Source organism: Scyliorhinus torazame, chromosome 2, assembly GCF_047496885.1.
Source record: "Scyliorhinus torazame isolate Kashiwa2021f chromosome 2, sScyTor2.1, whole genome shotgun sequence".
Taxonomy (NCBI): domain Eukaryota; kingdom Metazoa; phylum Chordata; class Chondrichthyes; order Carcharhiniformes; family Scyliorhinidae; genus Scyliorhinus; species Scyliorhinus torazame.
In genome coordinates this window covers 116,886,001-116,908,899 of record NC_092708.1, presented here as the reverse complement: position 1 = coordinate 116,908,899, position 22,899 = coordinate 116,886,001, and the positions used below count along the sequence as shown (strand labels likewise).

The window sequence follows — 22,899 nt, the reverse complement described above, 5'->3', positions numbered from 1 at the left end:
CTGAGATTACTACCTCTGAGGTCCGACTTTTTAACTTGGCTCCTAACTCCCTAAATTCTGCTTGTAGGACCTTTGAAGCCTACTTGTGACAATAAGCGATTTTCATTCATTCATTTCATTCATCCCATTTTGTACCTATATCATTGGTGCCTATATGCCCCACGACAACTGGCTGTTCACCCTCCCCCTTCAGAATGTTCTGCAGTCGATCTGAGACATCCCTGACCCGTGCACTGTCACTTGACAACAGCTCCTCCACAAACCACCTTTTGGATACAGTGACCGCTATGCACTGATGCAAATTTTCCCCGCAACAGCCAATCAGAGGCTCCGCTCTGCTGGATGCTTGCCTTCACTTAAACACGGAGGGTGTCTTGCTCAGGTACACCTTCTGGATATAGTGACTGCAATGCACTGATGCAAATTATCCCCACAACAGCCAATCAGCGGCTCCGCTCTGCTGGATGCTTGCCTTCACTTGAACACGGAGGATGTCTTGCTCAGGTACACCTTCTGGATACAGTGACCGCAATGCACTGATGCAAATTTTCCCCGCAACAGCCAATCAGTGGCCCCGCTATGCTGCACTCTGCTGGATGCATAGGGACTGTTTAGCACAAGGCTAAATCACTGGCTTTGGAAGCAGACCAAAGCAAGCCAGCAGCACGGTTCGATTCCCGTAACAGCCTCCCCGAACAGGTGCTGGAATGTGGCGACTAGGGGCTTTTCACAGTAACTTCATTGAAGCCTACTTGTGACAAGCGATTTTCATTTCATTTCCTTTCATGCTTGCCTTCACTTGAACACGGAAGGTGTCTTGCTCTGGTACACCTTCTGGATACAGTGACTGCAATGCACTGAAGCAAATATTCCCTGCAACAGCCAATCAGCGGCTCCGCTCTGCTGCCCTCTGCTGGATGCTTGCCTTCACTTGAACACGGAGGGTGTCTTGCTCAGGTACACCTTCTGGATACAGTGATCGCAACGCATGCGTTCAACGGCAAGTGCCTGCCCTCTACGAACCCTGTCTGATCCTCCCCAATCGCCTTCGGGAGACACTCTTCAACCTTAGCACTCTTCACCTTAGCCAAAATCTTGGCATCCACGTTTAGCAGCGGCATTGACCGATACAGCCCACATTCTACTGGGTGTAATCCTTTTTCTTTTTAAAAAAAAAAAAAAAAAAAATTTATTAAGAATTTTAACACGGGTTTTTCACCCTTACAAACAACCCCCCCCGCGTAACAAAAAGAAAGAAAGCGCACATAGCAAGACATGAACATGGTAAAACGATATGATACAGAGCTTTGTACAATGGATTCCTCCCGTACATGTTAGTTTTCCAGATCCTTCATGTATTTTCTTGCTCGAATACCCCCCAAACAAGTCCCCCTCCCTCCCTCCTGCCCCCCCCCCCCCAAACGCAAGACATCCTCCCCCCGGGTTGCTGCTGCTGCTGACCGACCTTCATCTAACGCTCCGCAAGATAGTCTAGGAACGGTTGCCACCGCCTGTAGAACTCCTGCGCAGACCCCCTCAAGGCAAACTTTATCCGCTCCAACTTGATAAACCCTGCCATATCATTTATCCAGGCCTCCACGCTGGGGGGCTTTGCCTCTTTCCACATTAACAAGATCCTTCGCCGGGCTACTAGGGACGCAAAGGCCAGAATGCCGGCCTCTTTCGCCTCCTGCACTCCCGGCTCGTCCACTACTCCAAATAGTGCTAGCCCCCAGCTTGGCTTGACCCGGACTTCACCACCTTAGATACTGTTCCCGCAACTCCCCTCCAGTACCGGGCATGACCAAAACATGTGGACATGGTTTGCCGGACTGCCTCAGCACCTCCTGCACCTGTCCTCTACCCCAAAAAACCTACTCCGCCTCGCCCCCGTCATATGCGCTCTATGAACCACCTTAAATTGTATCAGGCTAAGCCTGGCACACGAAGAAGAGGAATTAACCCTACTTAGGGCATCAGCCCATAGCCCCTCCTCAATCTCCTCCCCCAGCTCCTCCTCCCATTTACCCTTCAGCTCCTCTACCAAGCCTCCCCCTCTTCTTTCATCTCCTGGTATATCGCCGGCACCTTGCCCTCTCCGACCCATACACCCGAGATCACCCTGTCTTGAATCTCCTGTGCTGGGAGCAACTCTATGCCGTCTCCACTGGCCCCAGATCTTTAGCGTTGCCGCCACCACCGGACTCGTGGTGTACCTTGTCGGTGAGAGCGGCAGCGGTGCCTTGACCAGCGTCCCCAGGTTCGTTTCCTTGCAGGATGCCATCTCCAACCTCTTCCATGCCGCCCCTTCTCCCTCCATCACCCACTTACGGATCATCGCCAGATTGGCTGCCCAGTAGTAGCCACCCACATTCGGCAACGCCAACCCTCCTCTGTCCCTACTGCGCTCCAGAAACCCTCCCCTTACCCTCGGGGTCTTATTCACCCACACAAAACCCATAATACTCCTGCCTACCCTCTTAAAAAAGGCCTTGGTGATTACAATTGGAAGGCACTGGAACACAAAAAGAAACCTCGGGAGGACCACCATTTTGACCGACTGCACTCTACCCGCTAGCGAGAGCGGCAACATGTCCCATCGTTTGAAGTCCTTCTCCATCTGCTCCACCAGCCTCGTCAGATTCAGTTTATGTAGGGCCCCCCAACTCCTAGCTATTTGGATCCCCAAGTACCGAAAACTCCTCTCCGCCCTCCTCAGCGGTATATCGTCTATCCCCCTTTCCTGGTCTCCTGACTGTACTACAAAAAGCTCACTCTTCCCTACATTAAGCTTATAGCCCGAAAAATCGCCAAACTCCCTTAGAATCTGCATGACCTCCACCATCCACTCCACTGGATCTGCCACATCCAGCAACAGGTCATCTGCATAAAGCGACACTCGATGCTCCTCTCCCCCTCGGACCACTCCCTTAATGACATGGGCCATGGGTTCAATTGCGAATGCAAACAGCAGAGGGGACAGGGGGCACCCCTGCCTCGTCCCACGACACAGCCGAAAATACTCCGACCTCCGCCGATTCGTGACCACACTCGCCACCGGGGCTCTGTCTAGGAACTTAACCCAACTAATAAACCCTCCCCCGAACCCAACCCTCTGCAGCACTTCCCAGAGGTACTCCCACTCTACTCGGTCAAAGGCCTTCTCCGCGTCCATAGCCGCCACTATCTCCGCCTCTCCCTCCACCGATGGCATCATTATCACGTTTAGGAGCCGCCGCACATTGGTGTTTATATGCCTGCCCTTTACAAATCCCGTCTGGTCCTCGTGGATCACCCCCAGGACACAGTCCTCGATCCTCGTAGCCAGTTCTTTTGCCAGCAACTTAGCATCCATGTTGAGGAGCGAGATCGGCCTGTACGATCCACATTGCAGTGGGTCCTTGTCCCGCTTCAGGATCAAAGGGATCGTCGCCTCAGACATTGTCGGGGGCAGGGTCCCTCCCTCCCTTGCCTCATTAAAAGTCCTCACTAGCAACGGGGCTAACAGGTCTACGTACGTCCTATAAAACTCGACCGGGAACCAGTCCGGTCCCGGGGCTTTCCCTGCCTGCAAAATCCCCAGACCTTTGGTCAGCTCCTCCAACCCAATCAGTGCCCCCAAACAAGCGGCCTCCTGCTCCTCCACCCTCGGGAACCTCAGTTGGTCCAAGAATCGTCGCACCCCCTCTTCCCCCGTTGGGGGCTGGGATCTGTACAGCTCCTCATAGAAGGCCTTGAATGCCTCATTTACTTTTGTCGCACTCCGCACTTCCATCCTTGACTCCACCTATCTCCCTCGCTGCCATCCTCTTACGGAGCTGGTGCGCCAGCATCCGACTAGCCTTCTCCCCATACTCGTGCGTCGCCCCCTGCGCTTTCCTGCACTGTGCCTCTGCCTTCTTTGTGGTCAATAGGTCGAACTCCGTCTGGAGATGTCGCCTTTCCCTAAGTAGTCCCTCTTCAGGGGCCTCTGCGTATCTCCTGTCCACTCTTCAAATCTCCCCCACTAACCTCTCCCTTTCCATGCCCTCTATCTTCTCCCTATGAGCCCTGATGGAGATTAGCTCTCCCCTGATCACCGCCTTCAGCGCCTCCCATACCACCCCCACCTGCACCTCCCTGTTGTCGTTGGCCTCCAAGTACCTTTCAATACACCCCCTCACCCTCCCACACACCACCTCATCTGTCAGCAGTCCCACATCCAACTGTCACAACAGGCGTTGGTCCCTCTCCTCTCCCAACTCCAGTTCCACCCAGTGCGGGGCGTGATCTGAATTATAGCCGAATACTCCGTTCCCTCCACTTTCGGGATCAGCGCCCTGCCCAGAACAAAAAAATCTATCCGGAGTAGGCTTTGTGCACGTGGGAGAAAAAAGAAAATTCCCTGGCCTGTGGCCTGGCAAACCTCCGCGGATCCACTCCCCCCATTTGGTCCATAAACCCCCTAAGCACCTTGGCCGCAGCCGGCCTCTTTCCGGTCCTGGATCTGGAGCGATCCAGTGCTGGGTCCAACACCGTATTAAACTCCCCACCCATTATCAAGTTTCCTACCTCCAGGTCCGGAATGCGCCCTAACATTCGCTTCATGAATCCAGCATCATCCCAGTTCGGGGCGTATACTTTTACCAATACCACCCACGTCCCCTGCACCTTACCGCTCACCATCACGTATCGACCTCCATTGTCCACCACGATATTCTTGGCCTCAAACGGCACCCGGTTCCCCACCAATATTGCCACCCCTCTGTTCTTCGCATCCAGCCCCGAATGGAATACCTGTCCTACCCATCCCTTTCTTAACCTGACCTGATCCGCCACCTTCAAATGTGTCTCTTGGAGCATGACCACGTCTGCCTTCAGTCCCTTTAAGTGCGCGAACACTCGGGCCCTCTTTACCGGCCCATTCAGGCCCCTCACATTCCACGTTATCAGCCAGATTGGGGGGCCTCTTTCCCCCCCTAGCCATCCCCTTTTCTAGGCCATCCCGTGCCCGCTCCGCCCTCACCCTCCAGTCCCCCAGGCGGGGGACCCCCGCCCCGACCACCTCTTCTATGTCCAATTCCCCCTCGGCCAGTGCAGCTGCAACCCTATTCTTTCTTCCCCCCCCCCCCCCCCCCCACTAAACCCATGTCTCGCTCTTTTGCTCCCCCCATAGCACTCCTGTAAGTCAGCTAGCTGACTCCTGCTGACCCCGGCTTCCCCCGCCGTCCCATTGACCCCCCCGTGTGGGAATCTCCCCATCAGTGTGCGCTCCTCCATTTCCCCCCCCCCCCCCTCCGTCCTTCCCTAGCGCGGGAAAAAGCCCGCGCTTTCCTAAGCCTGCCCCGCCCCCTCTGGCGCAGCCTTGTCTCATTTTCCCCCATCCCCGAGCCTCCCCTCCCTCCAGCACCGGCGCCCACTGTCTTGTACAGTCTTCCTCTGGCCGCCGCCATCTTGTTTTTCTTCCCTCGCTTCTCTCTCTGCTCCAACGCCGCTTTTTTTGCCGTTTCGCTTCTTGTCCGTTCCATATACAGTGAAGGGAGACCTCACTCTCACCTTCCCACACGGAACGTCTTCAAAAACTCCCGTTGGGGCTCCTCTGGAGAGCCCAAAAGTCCGTGATCGCGGGAGCTGCAGAATCGTGCGGCTTAGCTCCGCATTGCCGCAACCGGAAGTCTCGTAATCCTTTTTCTTAGCAGCAATGAAATGCAGCTCGCAGTTTTGAAAACATTAATAAGCAATTGAACTTCGTTTTTTTAAAAAAGATTTTTAAAGTTATTTTTGGTATAGTAACAACAACAAAATAAACAATATACATGAAACCATAATCAGTGCAAAAGCCATTTACCTCTCGTACAGGTCCCTCAATTGAACTTGTTAACAAACCAACTGATCTGAATATTATGTTGCCTATGCCATCGACTCTGGCAGTACCCCCTTAACCACAGCATCTTGAATCATTCCCACCAACAGCAGCGCCAATTTATCCAGAAATGTTTAATAAAACTTCGCTCAAACCTCTTCCATCCCCCCTGGCTCTTCCAGCCCTGCTCTCTCCTACTCTAGGACACTCCAACCGCTCAAACAAATCCCTTGTGTGTGACTCAACCTCTGGGGCTCCGATCTATCCAACTTTTTTTTTAATGAAACTTCTCAAATGCCTTGTTCACCTGCTCCAGAACCACCACCAACTCCCCTGTCCCATCTTGGACCCGAACAATCTCTCTCTCTCAGCCACCTGCCGGTGGAGCTGGCCCACCTGCAAGTGACTGGCTTTCTCCCCATGCTCATACACAACCCTCTTTTCCTGCTTTAATTGCCGAACCACCTTTCCCACGGACAGAAGGTCATCCTTGCCTGTAATTCGTTTCTCCTCGCCAGACGATCCGGAGTACGATCCTCCGCATACCTTCCATCCACTTCCAAAATTTCCTCAACCAGCCGCTGCTGTTCCTCTCTTGCCTCCCTGTCCACCTGAGCTTTAAACGAGATGATCACGTCCCTTACCACCGCCTTCAACGCCTCCCACACCACTGATGATAAAACCTCCCTGTTCCTATTAAACCCCACAAAGAACAAAGAACAAAGAAATATACAGCACAGGAACAGGCCCTTCGGCCCTCCAAGCCCGTGCCGACCATGCTGCCCGACTAAACTACAATCTTCTACACTTCCTGGGTCCGTATCCCTCTATTCCCATCCTATTCATGTATTTGTCAAGATGCCCCTTAAATGTCACTATCGTCCCTGCTTCCACCACCACCTCCGGTAGTGAGTTCCAGGCACCCACTACCCTCTGTGTAAAAAAACTTGCCTCGTACATCTACTCTAAACCTTGCCCCTCTCACCTTAAACCTATGCCCCCTAGTAACTGACCCCTCTACCCTGGGGAAAAGCCTCTGACTATCGACTCTGTCTATGCCCCTCATAATTTTGTAGACCTCTATCAGGTCTCCCCTCAACCTCCTTCGTTCCAGTGAGAACAAACCGAGTTTATTCAACCGCTCCTCATAGCTAATGCCCTCCATACCAGGCAACATTCTGGTAAATGTCTTCTGCACCCTCTCTAAAGCCTCCACATCCTTCTGGTAGTGTGGCGACCAGGATTGAACACTATACTCCAAGTGTGGCCTAACTAAGGATCTATACAGCTGCAACATGACTTGCCAATTCTTATACTCAGTGCCCCGGCCAATGAAGGCAAGCATGCCGTGTGCCTTCTTGACTACCTTCTCCACCTGTGTTGCCCCTTTCAATGACCTGTGGACCTGTACTCCTAGATCTTTGACTTTCAATACTCTTGAGGGTTCTACCATTCACTGTATATTCCCTACCTGCATTAGACCTTCCCAAATGCATTACCTCACATTTGTCCGGATTAAACTCCATCTGCCATCTCTCCGCCCAAGTCTCCAAACAATCTAAATCCTGCTGTATCCTCTGACAGTCCTCATCGCTATCCGCAATTCCACCAACCTTTGTGTCGTCTGCAAACTTACTAATCAGACCAGTTACATTTTCCTCCAAATCATTTATATATACTACAAAGAGCAAAGGTCCCAGCACTGATCCCTGTGGAACACCACTGGTCACAGCCCTCCAATTAGAAAAGCATCCTTCCATTGCTACTCTCTGCCTTCTATGACCTAGCCAGTTCTGTATCCACCTTGCCAGCTCACGCCTGATCCCGTGTGACTTCACCTTTTGTACTAGTCTACCATGAGGGACCTTGTCAAAGGCCTTACTGAAGTCCATATAGACAACATCCACTGCCCTACCTGCATCAATCATCTTAGTGACCTCCTCGAAAAACTCTTATCAAGTTAGTGAGGCACGACCTCCCCTTCACAAAACCGTGCTGCCTCTCACTAATACGTCCATTTGCTTCCAAATGGGAGTAGATCCTGTCTCGAAGAATTCTCTCCAGTAATTTCCCTACCACTGAAGTAAGGCTCACCAGCCTGTAGTTCCCTGGATTATCCTTGCTACCCTTCTTAAACAGAGGAACAACATTGGCTATTCTCCAGTCCTCCGGGACATCCCCTGAAGACCTAATCCTCAATCACCTTTCCCATCCTTGCACAAAAATGTGGGTCTGCCAATAACCCCATTTCCAACCTCCACGCAGGCGTCTGACCTATCCACCTTCAAATTCAGCCCCCCCCCCCCCACACACACACACACACACACACACACACACTTTTGGGTGTACATGCTAACACCACCAATCTCCCTCCAAAGCACCCGTTACTATAATGTACCTGCCCCCATGGTCAGCCACCACCGTCTCCTCTCTCTTACCCACCAATATCATCACCCTCCCAACCCTACCTGACTCACCCAGCCTTTCCAAAGCCTCACCTTGTCCTTCACCCTCAGGTGGGTCTCTTGCAGCAGCACCACGTTGGCTGTCAAGCTCTTCAAATGTGAGAAAATGCGCTCACCTCACCACCTCCGTCTCTCTGCCGTCTCAAAGTAGTAATCTCTGGAGTTGTATGTGACCCTCCGCTTCATCAGGTAGACCACCCCAAACCACGCATTACTCTTATACAATGCCGTCTTTCCCCGACCAGCCTTCCCCGACCAGCCTTCTTGCCAGCTCTGCCGTGAGATCCTGGTGTATACGAATACCATTGCCTTCCTACCTCCCCTCTCGATTCAGCTTTGTCCACCTCAACACTTTTTCCCTTCGCCTGGAAGCTATGAAAGCAGACTATCATAGGTCGTGGTGGTTCATTCGGCTTCGGCCAGAGCGGTGTGAGCCCTGTCCAGCTCATAGAAGGAGGGCTCATCGAAGGCGGGATCAGGGTATTCAACTTGATGATCAGCCATGATCATAATGAATAGGGGAGCAGACTCGAAGGGCCAAATGACCTTCTTCTGCTTCCATTTCCTATGTTTTCACCCCCAACAACTTGGTGAACATCTCCACAAAATACTTGTTGGCCTCTGGTCCTCCAGCCTCTCGGGAAAACCCACCATCCTCAAGTTCTGCCTTCGTGACCAGTTCTCCAGGTCCTCCACTCTGGCTCTCGATCTGTTGTTAGTCTCCTGCACCTTGTGCAGCTCCTCGCCTATTGAGGTGAACTGGTCACTGTCGCGACAGTGCCTCCTCCACCCCCTTCAAAACCGCCTTGCTCCCACACTGACGTGGACGTCTTCCTCAAGGCCTCTTTAATCGGGGCAAGTGTGTCATCCACCAACTCTTTGACCAAGGCCGTTATCTCCTTTCGATGTCGATCGAAATGCTGGGCGAACTGCTGGTCAAACTCAATTGGCATCACTTTGGCTAGCGTGTCCACTGTAATGGATGCAGCCCTCCCTGGCGAATTGCTCCCGCCATCTCTCCTCCCACTGAACTGCCCGCCGAACGCGAGCTCATTGGCGGATTATCGCTCACGCCCTTTCTTCCAGTATTCTCCTTCTGGTATTTCAACATCCTTTTGGTTGCCGCAACTTTTCTACCAATCAGTCACATAAAATTCTCACCAAACTCTGGGTGGAAAAAGGTTTTAAAAAAAAAAAAAAAAAGAACTTTCTAGCAGGAACCACCCAATGTGCAAGCTCCACTTGCATGTCGCTATCGGAAGTCTTTGTTTGGTCATGTTTAAGAGCTTTAGTCACTGCTTCTCTTCCGTTTTCCCCGGCCAAGTATACAAGAGCCCGGTAATGGTGGCATCCCTTAAACTTTGGAATCAGCTTGGGTGGCCTTTCGGATGGGGGGGTTTGTTGGTAGTGTCGCCAATCTGCGGAAACCATAGATTTGCATCTAACCCTGACAGTGCAACTTATAGGATTTGGAAGATGATGGGGTCGGAAGGATTAGGGAGGTTTGTGGAGGTTAAGTTTGCTGGACTGGAGGAGTTGATGGAAAAATACCAACTCCTGAGGGGGAGTGAGCTTAGGTAGAATCATAGAATTTACAGTGCAGAAGGAGGCCATTCGGCCCATCGAGTCTGCACCGGCTCTTTGAAATAGCCCCCTACCCAAGCCCACATCTCCATCCTATCCCCATAACCCAGTAACCCTACCCAACACTAAGGGCAATTTATCATGGCCAATCCACCTAACCTGCACATCTTTGGACTGTGGGAGGAAACCGGAGCACCCGGTGGAAACCCACGCAGACACGGGGAGAACGTGCAGACTCCGCACAGACAGTGAACCAAGCCGGGAATCGAACCTGGGACCCTGGAGCTGTGAAGCAATTGTGCTAACCACCATGCTACCGTGCTGCCCACTTATATACAGGTGCGGGACCTTGTTCGCAAAGAGCCCCCTTCGTTCCCTCAGTTGCCAAGTCACACATTGATGGGTGGGTTGTTATCATGCCATGAGCTGGGGGAATGCTCCATTAGAAGAGACAAAGGAGCAGTGGAAGGAAGAATTGGGCTTGGTGCTGTAGGGAGGGACCTGGAGTGAGGCACTGTATCGGGTGAACTCTGCTTCCTCTTGTGCCAGGTTGAGCCTGATGTTTAAAGTTGTTCACGGGGCTCACATGACTAGAGTGCGCATGAGTGGATTCTTCCCCAACATGGAGGTTAGGTACGAGAGATGTTTAAGGGGGGCCAACGAATCATTCCTGTATGTTCTGGTCCTGTACAAAATTGGTCGAGTTCTAGGCCTCCGTCTCTATTTCGGTGATTGTTGGGGTGAGGCTGGCGCCTGCTCATTGGTGATGATTTACCGGAGCTACTAGAGGGGAAGGGAGCCAATGTCTTGGCCTTTGCCTCTCTGATTACGCGGTGACGAATCCTACTTGGATGGAGGTCGATGATGCCACCCAGGGCCTCTGTGTGGTTGGGAGGGGTCTGGTGGAGTTGCTGCAACGAGAGAAAAATATCAAGTGGGGGGAGGCTATTCATTGCTATCTTTAAAGATCTATTTGTCGCCAGCAACTAAAGGGGGGGGGCCTGTTGGGGGGTTTGGGGGTCTGGGGTTATAATTAGTTTGTATAAAAAAAGAGACAAACTTCAAATGTGAGAAAGCTCTCGCTCGCCTCACCACCTGTTATAATATAACTGAGTGTGTTTTATGTTTGTGGAATTTTCTGTATTGTTTGGAATAAAATATATTTTACATTTTTTTTCCCCCCAAAAGACCAGTACAGAAAATTTGGAAATTTTAGGAATTTGATTTAATCACTCGTGCTGTGCTATTCTTCAAACTGCAGCTGGAATATTCTGAAGTCTGATTTCTACTTTGCCATGATCAGTCTTTGTTTTCCCAGTGAAGTGTGAACAATGCTGCAACTGGAGCAAGCATCCAGCTGTGCTTTTAATCGGTGGGGTGATTTAAAAAGTAGGACTGAATGATATAAAAACAATTATTCTATTATTTTGGATGACTATTGCAGTGAGCTATGGGTTCTCCGAATCAGTGAAATATAACTCTGCAATCTATACAATTTTCCTACATACGAAGAGTAGGAAGACAGAGCCGGGTCCCCTGTGGTCATCTCCCTCCAAAACAGATATACCCTTTTGGATACTATTGGGGGAGATTGCTCACTAGGGAAAGGGGGCAGCAGCCAGATTCATGGCACTGTGGCTGGCTCTGCTGCATAGGAGGGCAGGTAAAAAAAAGTGGCAGAGATATAGTGATAGGGAATTCGATTGTAAGGGGAGTAGTTGGGCATTTCTGCGGATGCAAATGAGACTCCAGAATGGTGTGTTGCCTCCCTGGTGCAAGGGTCAAAAATGTCTTGGGAGTGGCTACAGGACATTCTGGAGGTGGAGGGTGAACAGCCAATTGTCGTGGCGCAAATAGGCACCAGCGATATCGTTTTTTTAAAAAAGCAGGATGAGGTCCTACAAGCTGAATTTAGAGAGTTGGGAGTTAAACTAAAAAGTCGGACCTCAAAGGTAGTAATCTCAAGCTAGTCAGTTGGAATGCCGGGATAGCTAAGATGAATACATGGCTGTGAGAGATGGTGCATGAAATGAAAATGAAATGAAAATCGCTTATTGTCACAAGTAGGCTTCAAATGAAGTTACTGTGAAAAGCCCCTAGTCGCCACATTCCGGCGCCTGATCGGGGAGGCTGGTACGGGAATTGAACCGTGCTGCTGGCCTGCCTTGGTGTGCTTTCAAAGCCAGCGATTTAGCCCTGTGCTAAATGAAGGAGGGATTCAAATTCCCGGGACATTGGAACCTGTTCTGGGAGAGGTGGGACCAGTACAAACCGGATGGTCTGGGCAGGACCGGAACCAATGCCGTAGAGGGAGTGTTTGCAAGTGCTGTTGGGGAGGGTTTAAACTAATATGATGGGGGGTGGGAAGTAAGGTGGGGACAGGAACTAAAGGCAGTAAAAGAAAAAGTGGAAGGCAGAGAAACCAAAGACAAAAATCAAAAAGGGCCACATTACATCATCATTCTAAAAGGGCAATAAATGTTTTTAAAAAAGAACCCAGAAGACTCTGTTTCTCAATGCGAGGAGCATTTGTAATCGGGTTGATGAATTAACTGCGCTGACAATCATTAACAGATATGATGTAATTGGAATCCGGAGACCTGACCCCAGGATGACCAAGGATGGGAACTCAACATCCAGGTGTATTCAATATTCAGGAAAGATAGAAGGAAAGGGAGGTGGGATAGCGTTGCTGGTTAAAGAGGAGATTAACATAATAGTAAGGAAGGACATTTGGCTGGATGATGTGGAATCTGTATGGGTGGAGCTGCGGAACACAAGGACAAAAAACGTTAGTGGGAGTTGTGTACTGACCATCAAACAGTAGTTGTGAGATTGTGGATGGCACCAAAAAGAAATTAGAGATGCGTGCAGTAAGGGTACAGCAGTTTTTTTTTAATAAACATTTTATTGAGGTATTTTTGGTATTGTAACAACAACAAAATAAACAAATAAACAATGTACATGAAATGATAAACGTAGTGCAAAAGCCATCTCCCTTCCTTACAGGTCCCACCTTTATTAACCCCCTACTCTAAGCTAAACTAACCCCCACCCTTCTGCTGACGATTAATTTTCCGCGAAGAAGTCGACGAACTGTTGCCACCTCCGGGTGAACCCTAACAGTGACCGTCTCCAGGCGAACTTGATTTTCTCCAAACAGAGAAAGCTAGCCATGTCCGATAGCCAGAGGGGCTTTGAGTCCCTCCAAGCTAATAATATCCGTCTCCAGGCTACCAGGGAAGCAAAGGCTAGAACGTCTGCCTCTTTCTCCTCCTGGATTCCCGGGTCTTCCGACACCCTGAAAATCGCCACCTCTGGACTCAGTGCCACCCTTGTTTTTAACACCGTGGACATGACATCTGCAAACCCCTGCCAAAATCCCCTCAGCTTCGGACATGTCCAAAACATGTGGACATGGTTCGCCAGTCCCCCCCCACATTTTGCGCACCTGTCTTCCACCCCAAAGAATCTGCTCATCTGGGCCACTGTCATGTGAGCCCCGTGAACAACCTTAAATTGTATCAGGCTGAGCCTAGCACATGTTGCGGACGCGTCTGTTCATAGACCATCCTATAGCTCTCCTCCCAGCTCCTCCTCCTACTTGCACTTCAGCTCCTCGATCGGCGTCTCCTCTGACCCCATAAGTTCCTTGTAAATGTCAGAGACACTCTCTTCTCCTACCCACCCTCTGAAACTACCCTGTCCTGAATCCCCCTTCGCGGTAGGAGCGGGAAGGTTGACACCTGTTTACAAAGGAAGTCCGGCACCTGCAGATACCTGAATTTGTTTCCCCTCGCCAACCCAAACTTCTCCTCCAGCGCCCTCCTACTCGGAAAGCTCCCCTCTATAAACAAATCCCCCATCCTCTCAATCCCTGCTCTCCGCCATCCATACTTCCCGGGGCAAACCGGTGATTATTACAGTTTGGGGACCAGACCGATGCTCCCACAAGTCTCCTCCATTGCCCCCAGTCTCTCAGGGCCGCCAACACCACGGGGCTGGTGGAGTACCTTGCCGGCCGGAACGGCAGAGGCGCAGTTACCAACACCCCCAAACTGGTGCCCTTGCATGAAGCCGCCTCCATACGCTCCCATGCCAACCCCTCCCCCACCACCCACTTCCTGATCCTCTGCCCCTCTCTCCCCCCTCTGCCCCTCTCTTCCCCCTCTGCCCCTCTCTTCCCCCTCTGCCCCTCTCTTCCCCCTCTGCCCCTCTCTTCCCCCTCTGCCCCTCTCTTCCCCCTCTGCCCCTCTCTTCCCCCTCTGCCCCTCTCTTCCCCCTCTGCCCCTCTCTTCCCCCTCTGCCCCTCTCTTCCCCCTCTGCCCCTCTCTTCCCCCTCTGCCCCTCTCTCCCCCCTCTGCCCCTCTCTCCCCCCTCTGCCCCTCTCTCCCCCCTCTGCCCCTCTCTCCCCCCTCTGCCCCTCTCTCCCCCCTCTGCCCCTCTCTCCCCCCTCTGCCCCTCTCTCCCCCCTCTGCCCCTCTCTCCCCCCTCTGCCCCTCTCTCCCCCCTCTGCCCCTCTCTCCCCCCTCTGCCCCTCTCTCCCCCCTCTGCCCCTCTCTCCCCCCTCTGCCCCTCTCTCCCCCCTCTGCCCCTCTCTCCCCCCTCTGCCCCTCTCTCCCCCCTCTGCCCCTCTCTCCCCCCTCTGCCCCTCTCTCCCCCCTCTGCCCCTCTCTCCCCCCTCTGCCCCTCTCTCCCCCCTCTGCCCCTCTCTCCCCCCTCTGCCCCTCTCTCCCCCCTCTGCCCCTCTCTCCCCCCTCTGCCCCTCTCTCCCCCCTCTGCCCCTCTCTCCCCCCTCTGCCCCTCTCTCCCCCCTCTGCCCCTCTCTCCCCCCTCTGCCCCTCTCTCCCCCCTCTGCCCCTCTCTCCCCCCTCTGCCCCTCTCTCCCCCCTCTGCCCCTCTCTCCCCCCTCTGCCCCTCTCTCCCCCCTCTGCCCCTCTCTCCCCCCTCTGCCCCTCTCTCCCCCCTCTGCCCCTCTCTCCCCCCTCTGCCCCTCTCTCCCCCCTCTGCCCCTCTCTCCCCCCTCTGCCCCTCTCTCCCCCCTCTGCCCCTCTCTCCCCCCTCTGCCCCTCTCTCCCCCCTCTGCCCCTCTCTCCCCCCTCTGCCCCTCTCTCCCCCCTCTGCCCCTCTCTCCCCCCTCTGCCCCTCTCTCCCCCCTCTGCCCCTCTCTCCCCCCTCTGCCCCTCTCTCCCCCCTCTGCCCCTCTCTCCCCCCTCTGCCCCTCTCTCCCCCCTCTGCCCCTCTCTCCCCCCTCTGCCCCTCTCTCCCCCCTCTGCCCCTCTCTCCCCCCTCTGCCCCTCTCTCCCCCCTCTGCCCCTCTCTCCCCCCTCTGCCCCTCTCTCCCCCCTCTGCCCCTCTCTCCCCCCTCTGCCCCTCTCTCCCCCCTCTGCCCCTCTCTCCCCCCTCTGCCCCTCTCTCCCCCCTCTGCCCCTCTCTCCCCCCTCTGCCCCTCTCTCCCCCCTCTGCCCCTCTCTCCCCCCTCTGCCCCTCTCTCCCCCCTCTGCCCCTCTCTCCCCCCTCTGCCCCTCTCTCCCCCCTCTGCCCCTCTCTCCCCCCTCTGCCCCTCTCTCCCCCCTCTGCCCCTCTCTCCCCCCTCTGCCCCTCTCTCCCCCCTCTGCCCCTCTCTCCCCCCTCTGCCCCTCTCTCCCCCCTCTGCCCCTCTCTCCCCCCTCTGCCCCTCTCTCCCCCCTCTGCCCCTCTCTCCCCCCTCTGCCCCTCTCTCCCCCCTCTGCCCCTCTCTCCCCCCTCTGCCCCTCTCTCCCCCCTCTGCCCCTCTCTCCCCCCTCTGCCCCTCTCTCCCCCCTCTGCCCCTCTCTCCCCCCTCTGCCCCTCTCTCCCCCCTCTGCCCCTCTCTCCCCCCTCTGCCCCTCTCTCCCCCCTCTGCCCCTCTCTCCCCCCTCTGCCCCTCTCTCCCCCCTCTGCCCCTCTCTCCCCCCTCTGCCCCTCTCTCCCCCCTCTGCCCCTCTCTCCCCCCTCTGCCCCTCTCTCCCCCCTCTGCCCCTCTCTCCCCCCTCTGCCCCTCTCTCCCCCCTCTGCCCCTCTCTCCCCCCTCTGCCCCTCTCTCCCCCCTCTGCCCCTCTCTCCCCCCTCTGCCCCTCTCTCCCCCCTCTGCCCCTCTCTCCCCCCTCTGCCCCTCTCTCCCCCCTCTGCCCCTCTCTCCCCCCTCTGCCCCTCTCTCCCCCCTCTGCCCCTCTCTCCCCCCTCTGCCCCTCTCTCCCCCCTCTGCCCCTCTCTCCCCCCTCTGCCCCTCTCTCCCCCCTCTGCCCCTCTCTCCCCCCTCTGCCCCTCTCTCCCCCCTCTGCCCCTCTCTCCCCCCTCTGCCCCTCTCTCCCCCCTCTGCCCCTCTCTCCCCCCTCTGCCCCTCTCTCCCCCCTCTGCCCCTCTCTCCCCCCTCTGCCCCTCTCTCCCCCCTCTGCCCCTCTCTCCCCCCTCTGCCCCTCTCTCCCCCCTCTGCCCCTCTCTCCCCCCTCTGCCCCTCTCTCCCCCCTCTGCCCCTCTCTCCCCCCTCTGCCCCTCTCTCCCCCCTCTGCCCCTCTCTCCCCCCTCTGCCCCTCTCTCCCCCCTCTGCCCCTCTCTCCCCCCTCTGCCCCTCTCTCCCCCCTCTGCCCCTCTCTCCCCCCTCTGCCCCTCTCTCCCCCCTCTGCCCCTCTCTCCCCCCTCTGCCCCTCTCTCCCCCCTCTGCCCCTCTCTCCCCCCTCTGCCCCTCTCTCCCCCCTCTGCCCCTCTCTCCCCCCTCTGCCCCTCTCTCCCCCCTCTGCCCCTCTCTCCCCCCTCTGCCCCTCTCTCCCCCCTCTGCCCCTCTCTCCCCCCTCTGCCCCTCTCTCCCCCCTCTGCCCCTCTCTCCCCCCTCTGCCCCTCTCTCCCCCCTCTGCCCCTCTCTCCCCCCTCTGCCCCTCTCTCCCCCCTCTGCCCCTCTCTCCCCCCTCTGCCCCTCTCTCCCCCCTCTGCCCCTCTCTCCCCCCTCTGCCCCTCTCTCCCCCCTCTGCCCCTCTCTCCCCCCTCTGCCCCTCTCTCCCCCCTCTGCCCCTCTCTCCCCCCTCTGCCCCTCTCTCCCCCCTCTGCCCCTCTCTCCCCCCTCTGCCCCTCTCTCCCCCCTCTGCCCCTCTCTCCCCCCTCTGCCCCTCTCTCCCCCCTCTGCCCCTCTCTCCCCCCTCTGCCCCTCTCTCCCCCCTCTGCCCCTCTCTCCCCCCTCTGCCCCTCTCTCCCCCCTCTGCCCCTCTCTCCCCCCTCTGCCCCTCTCTCCCCCCTCTGCCCCTCTCTCCCCCCTCTGCCCCTCTCTCCCCCCTCTGCCCCTCTCTCCCCCCTCTGCCCCTCTCTCCCCCCTCTGCCCCTCTCTCCCCCCTCTGCCCCTCTCTCCCCCCTCTGCCCCTCTCTCCCCCCTCTGCCCCTCTCTCCCCCCTCTGCCCCTCTCTCCCCCCTCTGCCCCTCTCTCCCCCCTCTGCCCCTCTCTCCCCCCTCTGCCCCTCTCTCCCCCCTCTGCCCCTCTCTCCCCCCTCTGCCCCTCTCTCCCCCCTCTGCCCCTCTCTCCCCCCTCTGCCCCTCTCTCCCCCCTCTGCCCCTCTCTCCCCCCTCTGCCCCTCTCTCCCCCCTCTGCCCCTCTCTCCCCCCTCTGCCCCTCTCTCCCCCCTCTGCCCCTCTCTCCCCCCTCTGCCCCTCTCTCCCCCCTCTGCCCCTCTCTCCCCCCTCTGCCCCTCTCTCCCCCCTCTGCCCCTCTCTCCCCCCTCTGCCCCTCTCTCCCCCCTCTGCCCCTCTCTCCCCCCTCTGCCCCTCTCTCCCCCCTCTGCCCCTCTCTCCCCCCTCTGCCCCTCTCTCCCCCCTCTGCCCCTCTCTCCCCCCTCTGCCCCTCTCTCCCCCCTCTGCCCCTCTCTCCCCCCTCTGCCCCTCTCTCCCCCCTCTGCCCCTCTCTCCCCCCTCTGCCCCTCTCTCCCCCCTCTGCCCCTCTCTCCCCCCTCTGCCCCTCGCCTCCCCCCTCTGCCCCTCGCCTCCCCCCTCTGCCCCTCGCCTCCCCCCTCTGCCCCTCGCCTCCCCCCTCTGCCCCTCGCCTCCCCCCTCTGCCCCTCGCCTCCCCCCTCTCTAATCTAATTTTCATTCCTACTGTAAATAGCAGCTGAGCAAACTACATTTGAAACAGTGCTTTCTTTGTATTTCTGCATGCCAGAAAGCTATTAATTAGACAGAGCTAGAATTTTTAACGTATTGTTTCAGATTTAGTTTAATGAACGTTTCATGAATGAAGCATTCATGAAGCTGCTTTGTGACCATGTAACCCCAATGTGAAGATCTCATAAATTGTTTTGTCTCATCAGTTGCAACCATCCATCTAATCATTTAATTCCCTTTCTCTGTCCTGACTCTGACTGGAATTTCACCCCTCCTGCTGGGGTACTGGTGAAAAATTGGTGTCATGACAACAGGCCCATGCCTGGCACCTACCTGGCTCAGCTGGGATTTCCCCTGCGGTGGGGAGGGGTCAGCCTACCTGTCTGTCTGTGGGTGCCCTCCTTCCACTGTTGGGACCTTCCCGTGGCAATGGGTGTCAGGGCCAAGTCAGGTAAAATCTGGTGACTTTGTTGCTGACTGGGTGTTGTATGCGTCCTGTCACCCCACATTCCCTGACCACTCCTTGATTTGCAGGGGTTTGTCCGCCTGGCAATGGTGAAACCAGGACACCTTGAAATCTAAAGCCAAGGCATTGCAGCTGTGGCCCTGCTGGGACCAGACAGCTGCAAACATATCATTGACCAGCAGCTATTTGCATCTCCCAATGGTCATTAAAATGTCTGGGGGGTGACCCGGCCAATCAGTGGTGGGCTTGCCTCAACCCTTCAGCTGGGGGAGGGGAGTGGTTGTATTCACATAGAAATCTGCCCTTGCCCTACATGCAACAACTACCCTTGGCCCAGTGTTTACTGATTTTGTCAGTGCCTCACTTTACCTGGGTTCTGACTCTCATCATCCCTCCCCTCTATTCTACTCTATCTTTGGTCACAAAACCTTCAGCTTTCTCAGTCATGCACTTTAGATTGCGGTGCCTGAACTCCTCTGCACCCCTGTCTCTAGACCTTCCTTCAATATTCAACTAATTTGATCTTGCCTTGGAACACGATTCATAACCCTTCAATACTCCATAGTATCTGAGTGTTTTCATTATTATGAAACACATTTTAAATGTTTTATTACGGACATTATATTAAGTGCAGGTTATTGTCTTTTAGCCATTCAATGAGGTTTGGTTGCTGGATCTCTGAATCCAGTGCCAATTTAGAATTTTTGAAATTGAAATGCTTCTTGTGAATAAAAAAACAAATACATTTTGAAAGTATTATTTCAGACCGTAGGCTATGATCCAATCATTCCTGCTGAAGTGGCAGCTACGTTTGGAGTGGAATTCCTGGTTCTGGAACACCTCTGGCCACAATGTGACTTCATCACTGTCCACACACCTTTAATGCCATCTACCAAAGGTAAGTCCATGTTTGGTGTCTCGCATGTTTTTTTTTAAAAAAATATTTTATTCAAGTTTTTTTGGCCAAACATAACAATACGTAGTGTTTCTTTTACACAACAATAAAGCAATATAAATAAAGGTGGCCAGTTTTAAACAAATAAATAAATAATATATAAACAAAAACAAAACTACATGGCAACTGCCTTGTCCAAAATAAATACTCTCCCAAAAGAGGGGGAAGCGGAGATAGTGGTGGCGATGGATGCCGAGAATGGAGTGGGATTATTTGTGGGAGGTGTTGAGGAGATTTGGCTTCGGGGACGGGTATATCAGGTGGGTACAGTTCCAACAATCCAATATACAGTTACATATACCTATACATACACAATAACATCCCTGAGAGTCCGTCCGATTCCTCCTCCTCCTCCTCCCCCCCCCCCCCCCCCCCCCCCCCCCCCCCCCCCGGGTTGCTGCTGTTATCTACTTCTTTTCCGTTCCCTCTATCTTTCTGTGAGGTAGTCGGCGAACGGTTGCCACCGCCTGGTGAACCCCTGAGCCGAACCCCTTAACACGAACTTAATCCGTTCCAACCTTATGAACCCTGCCATATCGTTTATCCAGGTCTCCACCCCCGGGGGTTTGGCTTCCTTCCACATTAACAATATCCTGCGCCGGGCTACGAGGGACGCAAAGGCCAACACGTCAGCCTCTCTCTCCTCCTGCACTCCCGGCTCTTCTGCAACCCCAAATATAGCCAACCCCCAGCTTGGTTCGACCCGGACCCCCACCACCTTCGAAAGCACCTTTGTCACCCCCACCCAGAACCCCTGTAGTGCTGGGCATGACCAGAACATGTGGGTGTGATTCGCTGGGCATCTCGCACACCTATCCTCTACCCCAAAAAATTTACTAAGCCGTGCTCCAGTCATATACGCCCTGTGTAGCACCTTAAATTGTATCAGGCTTAGCCTGGCACATGAGGATGATGAGTTTACCCTAGGTAGGGCATCAGCCCACAGCCCCTCCTCAATCTCCTCCCCCAGTTCTTCTTCCCATTTCCTTTTCAGCTCATCTACCATGATCTCCCCCTCGCCCCTCATCTCCCTGTATATGTCCGCCACCTTACCGTCCCCCACCCATGTCTCTGAGATCACTCTATCCTGCACTTCCTGCGTCGGGAGCTGCGGGAATTCCCTCACCTGTTGCCTCGCAAAAGCCCTCAATTGCATATACCGAAATGCATTCCCTTGGGGCAGCCCATATTTCTCCGTCAGTGCCCCCAGACTCGCAAACGTCCCATCCACAAATAGATCTCTTAATTGTACTACCCCAGCTCTTTGCCATGCTCCAAATCCCCCATCCATTCTCCCCGGAACAAACCTATGATTGTTTCTTATCGGGGACCACACCGAAGCTCCCATCCCTCCCCTATGCCGTCTCCACTGTCCCCAAATTTTCAATGTAGCCACCACCACCGGGCTTGTGGTGTATTTCTTTGGTGAGAACGGCAACGGCGCCGTCACCATTGCTTGCAGGCTAGTCCCCCTACAGGACGCCCTCTCCAATCTCTTCCACGCTGCTCCCTCCCCTTCTCCCATCCACTTACACACCATTGAAACATTGGCGGCCCAGTAGTACTCGCTGAGGCTCGGTAGTGCCAGCCCCCCCCCCCCCCCCCCCGTCCCTACTACGCTGCAAGAATCCCCACCTCACTCTCGGGGTCTTCCCAGCCCACACAAAACTCATAATGCTCTTCTCAATTCTTTTGAAAAAAGTCTTCGTGATCACCACCGGGAGGCACTGGAACACAAAAAGGAATCTCGGGAGAACCACCATTTTAACCGCCTGCACCCTACCTGCCAATGACAGGGACACCATGTCCCATCTCTTGAAATCCTCCTCCATCTGTTCCACCAACCGTGTTAAATTAAGCCTATGTAATGTACCCCAATTCTTGGCTATCTGGATCCCTAGGTACCGGAAGTCCCTTGTTACCTTCCTCAACGGTAAATCCTCTATCTCTCTGCTCTGCTCCCCCGGATGCACCACAAATAGCTCACTTTTCCCCATGTTCAGTTTATACCCTGAAAACTCCCCAAGTATCCGCATTATCTCTGGCCTCCCCTCTGCCGGGTCCGCCACATATAGCAACAAATCATCCGCATACAGAGACACCCGGTGTTCTTCCCCCCCGCCCCCCCCCCCCCCCCCCCAAGTACTCCCCTCCACTTCCTGGAACCCCTCAGTGCCATGGCCAGGGGCTCAATCGCCAGTGCAAACAATAACGGGGACAGAGGACATCCCTGCCTCGTCCCTCTGTGGAGCCGAAAATAGTCAGCCCCCGTCCATTCGTGACCACACTCGCCATCGCGGCCCTATACAGCAACTGTACCCACCTGATATACCCGTCCCCGAAGCCAAATCTCCTCAACACCTCCCACAAATAATCCCACTCCATTCTATCAAATGCTTTCTCGGCATCCATCGCCACCACTATCTCCGCTTCCCCCTCTGGTGGGGGCATCATCATTACCCCTAGCAGCCTCCGTATATTTGTATTCAGCTGTCTCCCCTTCACAAACCCAGTTTGGTCCTCATGAACCACCCATGGGACACAATCCTCTGTCCTCGTTGCCATTACCTTGGCCAGAATCTTAGCGTCCACATTCAGGAGGGAAATAGGCCTATAGGACCCGCATTGCAGCGGGTCTTTTTCCTTCTTTAGGAGGAGCGATATCATTGCCTCTGACATAGTCGGGGGCAGCTGCCCCCTTTCCCTCGCCTCATTAAAGGTTCTCATCAGTAGCGGGGCCAGCAAGTCCATATATTTCCTATAGAATTCAACTGGGAATCCGTCTGGTCCTGGGGCCTTCCCCGCCTGCATGCTCCCAATCCCTTTCACTACTTCCTCCGTCTCAATCTGTGCTCCCAGTCCCGCCCTCTCCTGCTCCTCCACCTTTGGAAATTCCAACTGATCCAGAAAGCACATCATTCTCTCCTTCGCATCCGGGGGCTGAGCTTCATATAATCTTTCATAAAATGCCTTGAACACTCCATTCACTCTCTCCGCTCCCTGCTCCATCTCTCCCTCCTCCTCTCTCACCCCCCCCCCCCCCCCCCCCCATATCTCCCTCGCTGCTCCCCTCTTCCTCAGTTGGTGGGCCAGCAACCTGCTCGCCTTCTCCCCATATTCGTACTGTACACCCTGTGCCTTCCTCCATTGTGCCTCTGCGTTACCCGTAGTCAACAAGTCAAATTCTACATGTAGCCTTTGCCTTTCCCTGTACAGTCCCTCATCCGGTGCCTCCGCATATTGTCTGTCCACCCTCAGAAGTTCTTTCAACAACCGCTCCCTTTCCCTACCTTCCTGCTTTCCTTTATGTGCCCTAATAGATATCAGCTCCCCTCTAACCACTGCCTTCAGCGCCTCCCAGACCACTCCCACCTGAACCTCCCCATTATCATTGAGTTCCAAGTACCTTTCAATACACTCCCTCACCCTTAAACACACACCCTCATCTGCCAATAATCCCATGTCCATTCTCCAGGGTGGACGCTGT

General features: G+C 54.8%; 1 protein-coding gene across 1 annotated transcript in view; it reads left to right on the top strand.

Moving 5' to 3' along the window:
* The window catches only part of phgdh (phosphoglycerate dehydrogenase), a 78,274-nt gene that overhangs the window by 36,054 nt on the left and 19,321 nt on the right, over positions 1 to 22,899 (top strand). The window contains exon 6 of the mRNA XM_072475869.1: positions 19,223 to 19,355. Coding sequence (XP_072331970.1) covers positions 19,223 to 19,355 — 133 coding nt within the window. The remainder of the gene's footprint in view (positions 1 to 19,222; positions 19,356 to 22,899) is intronic.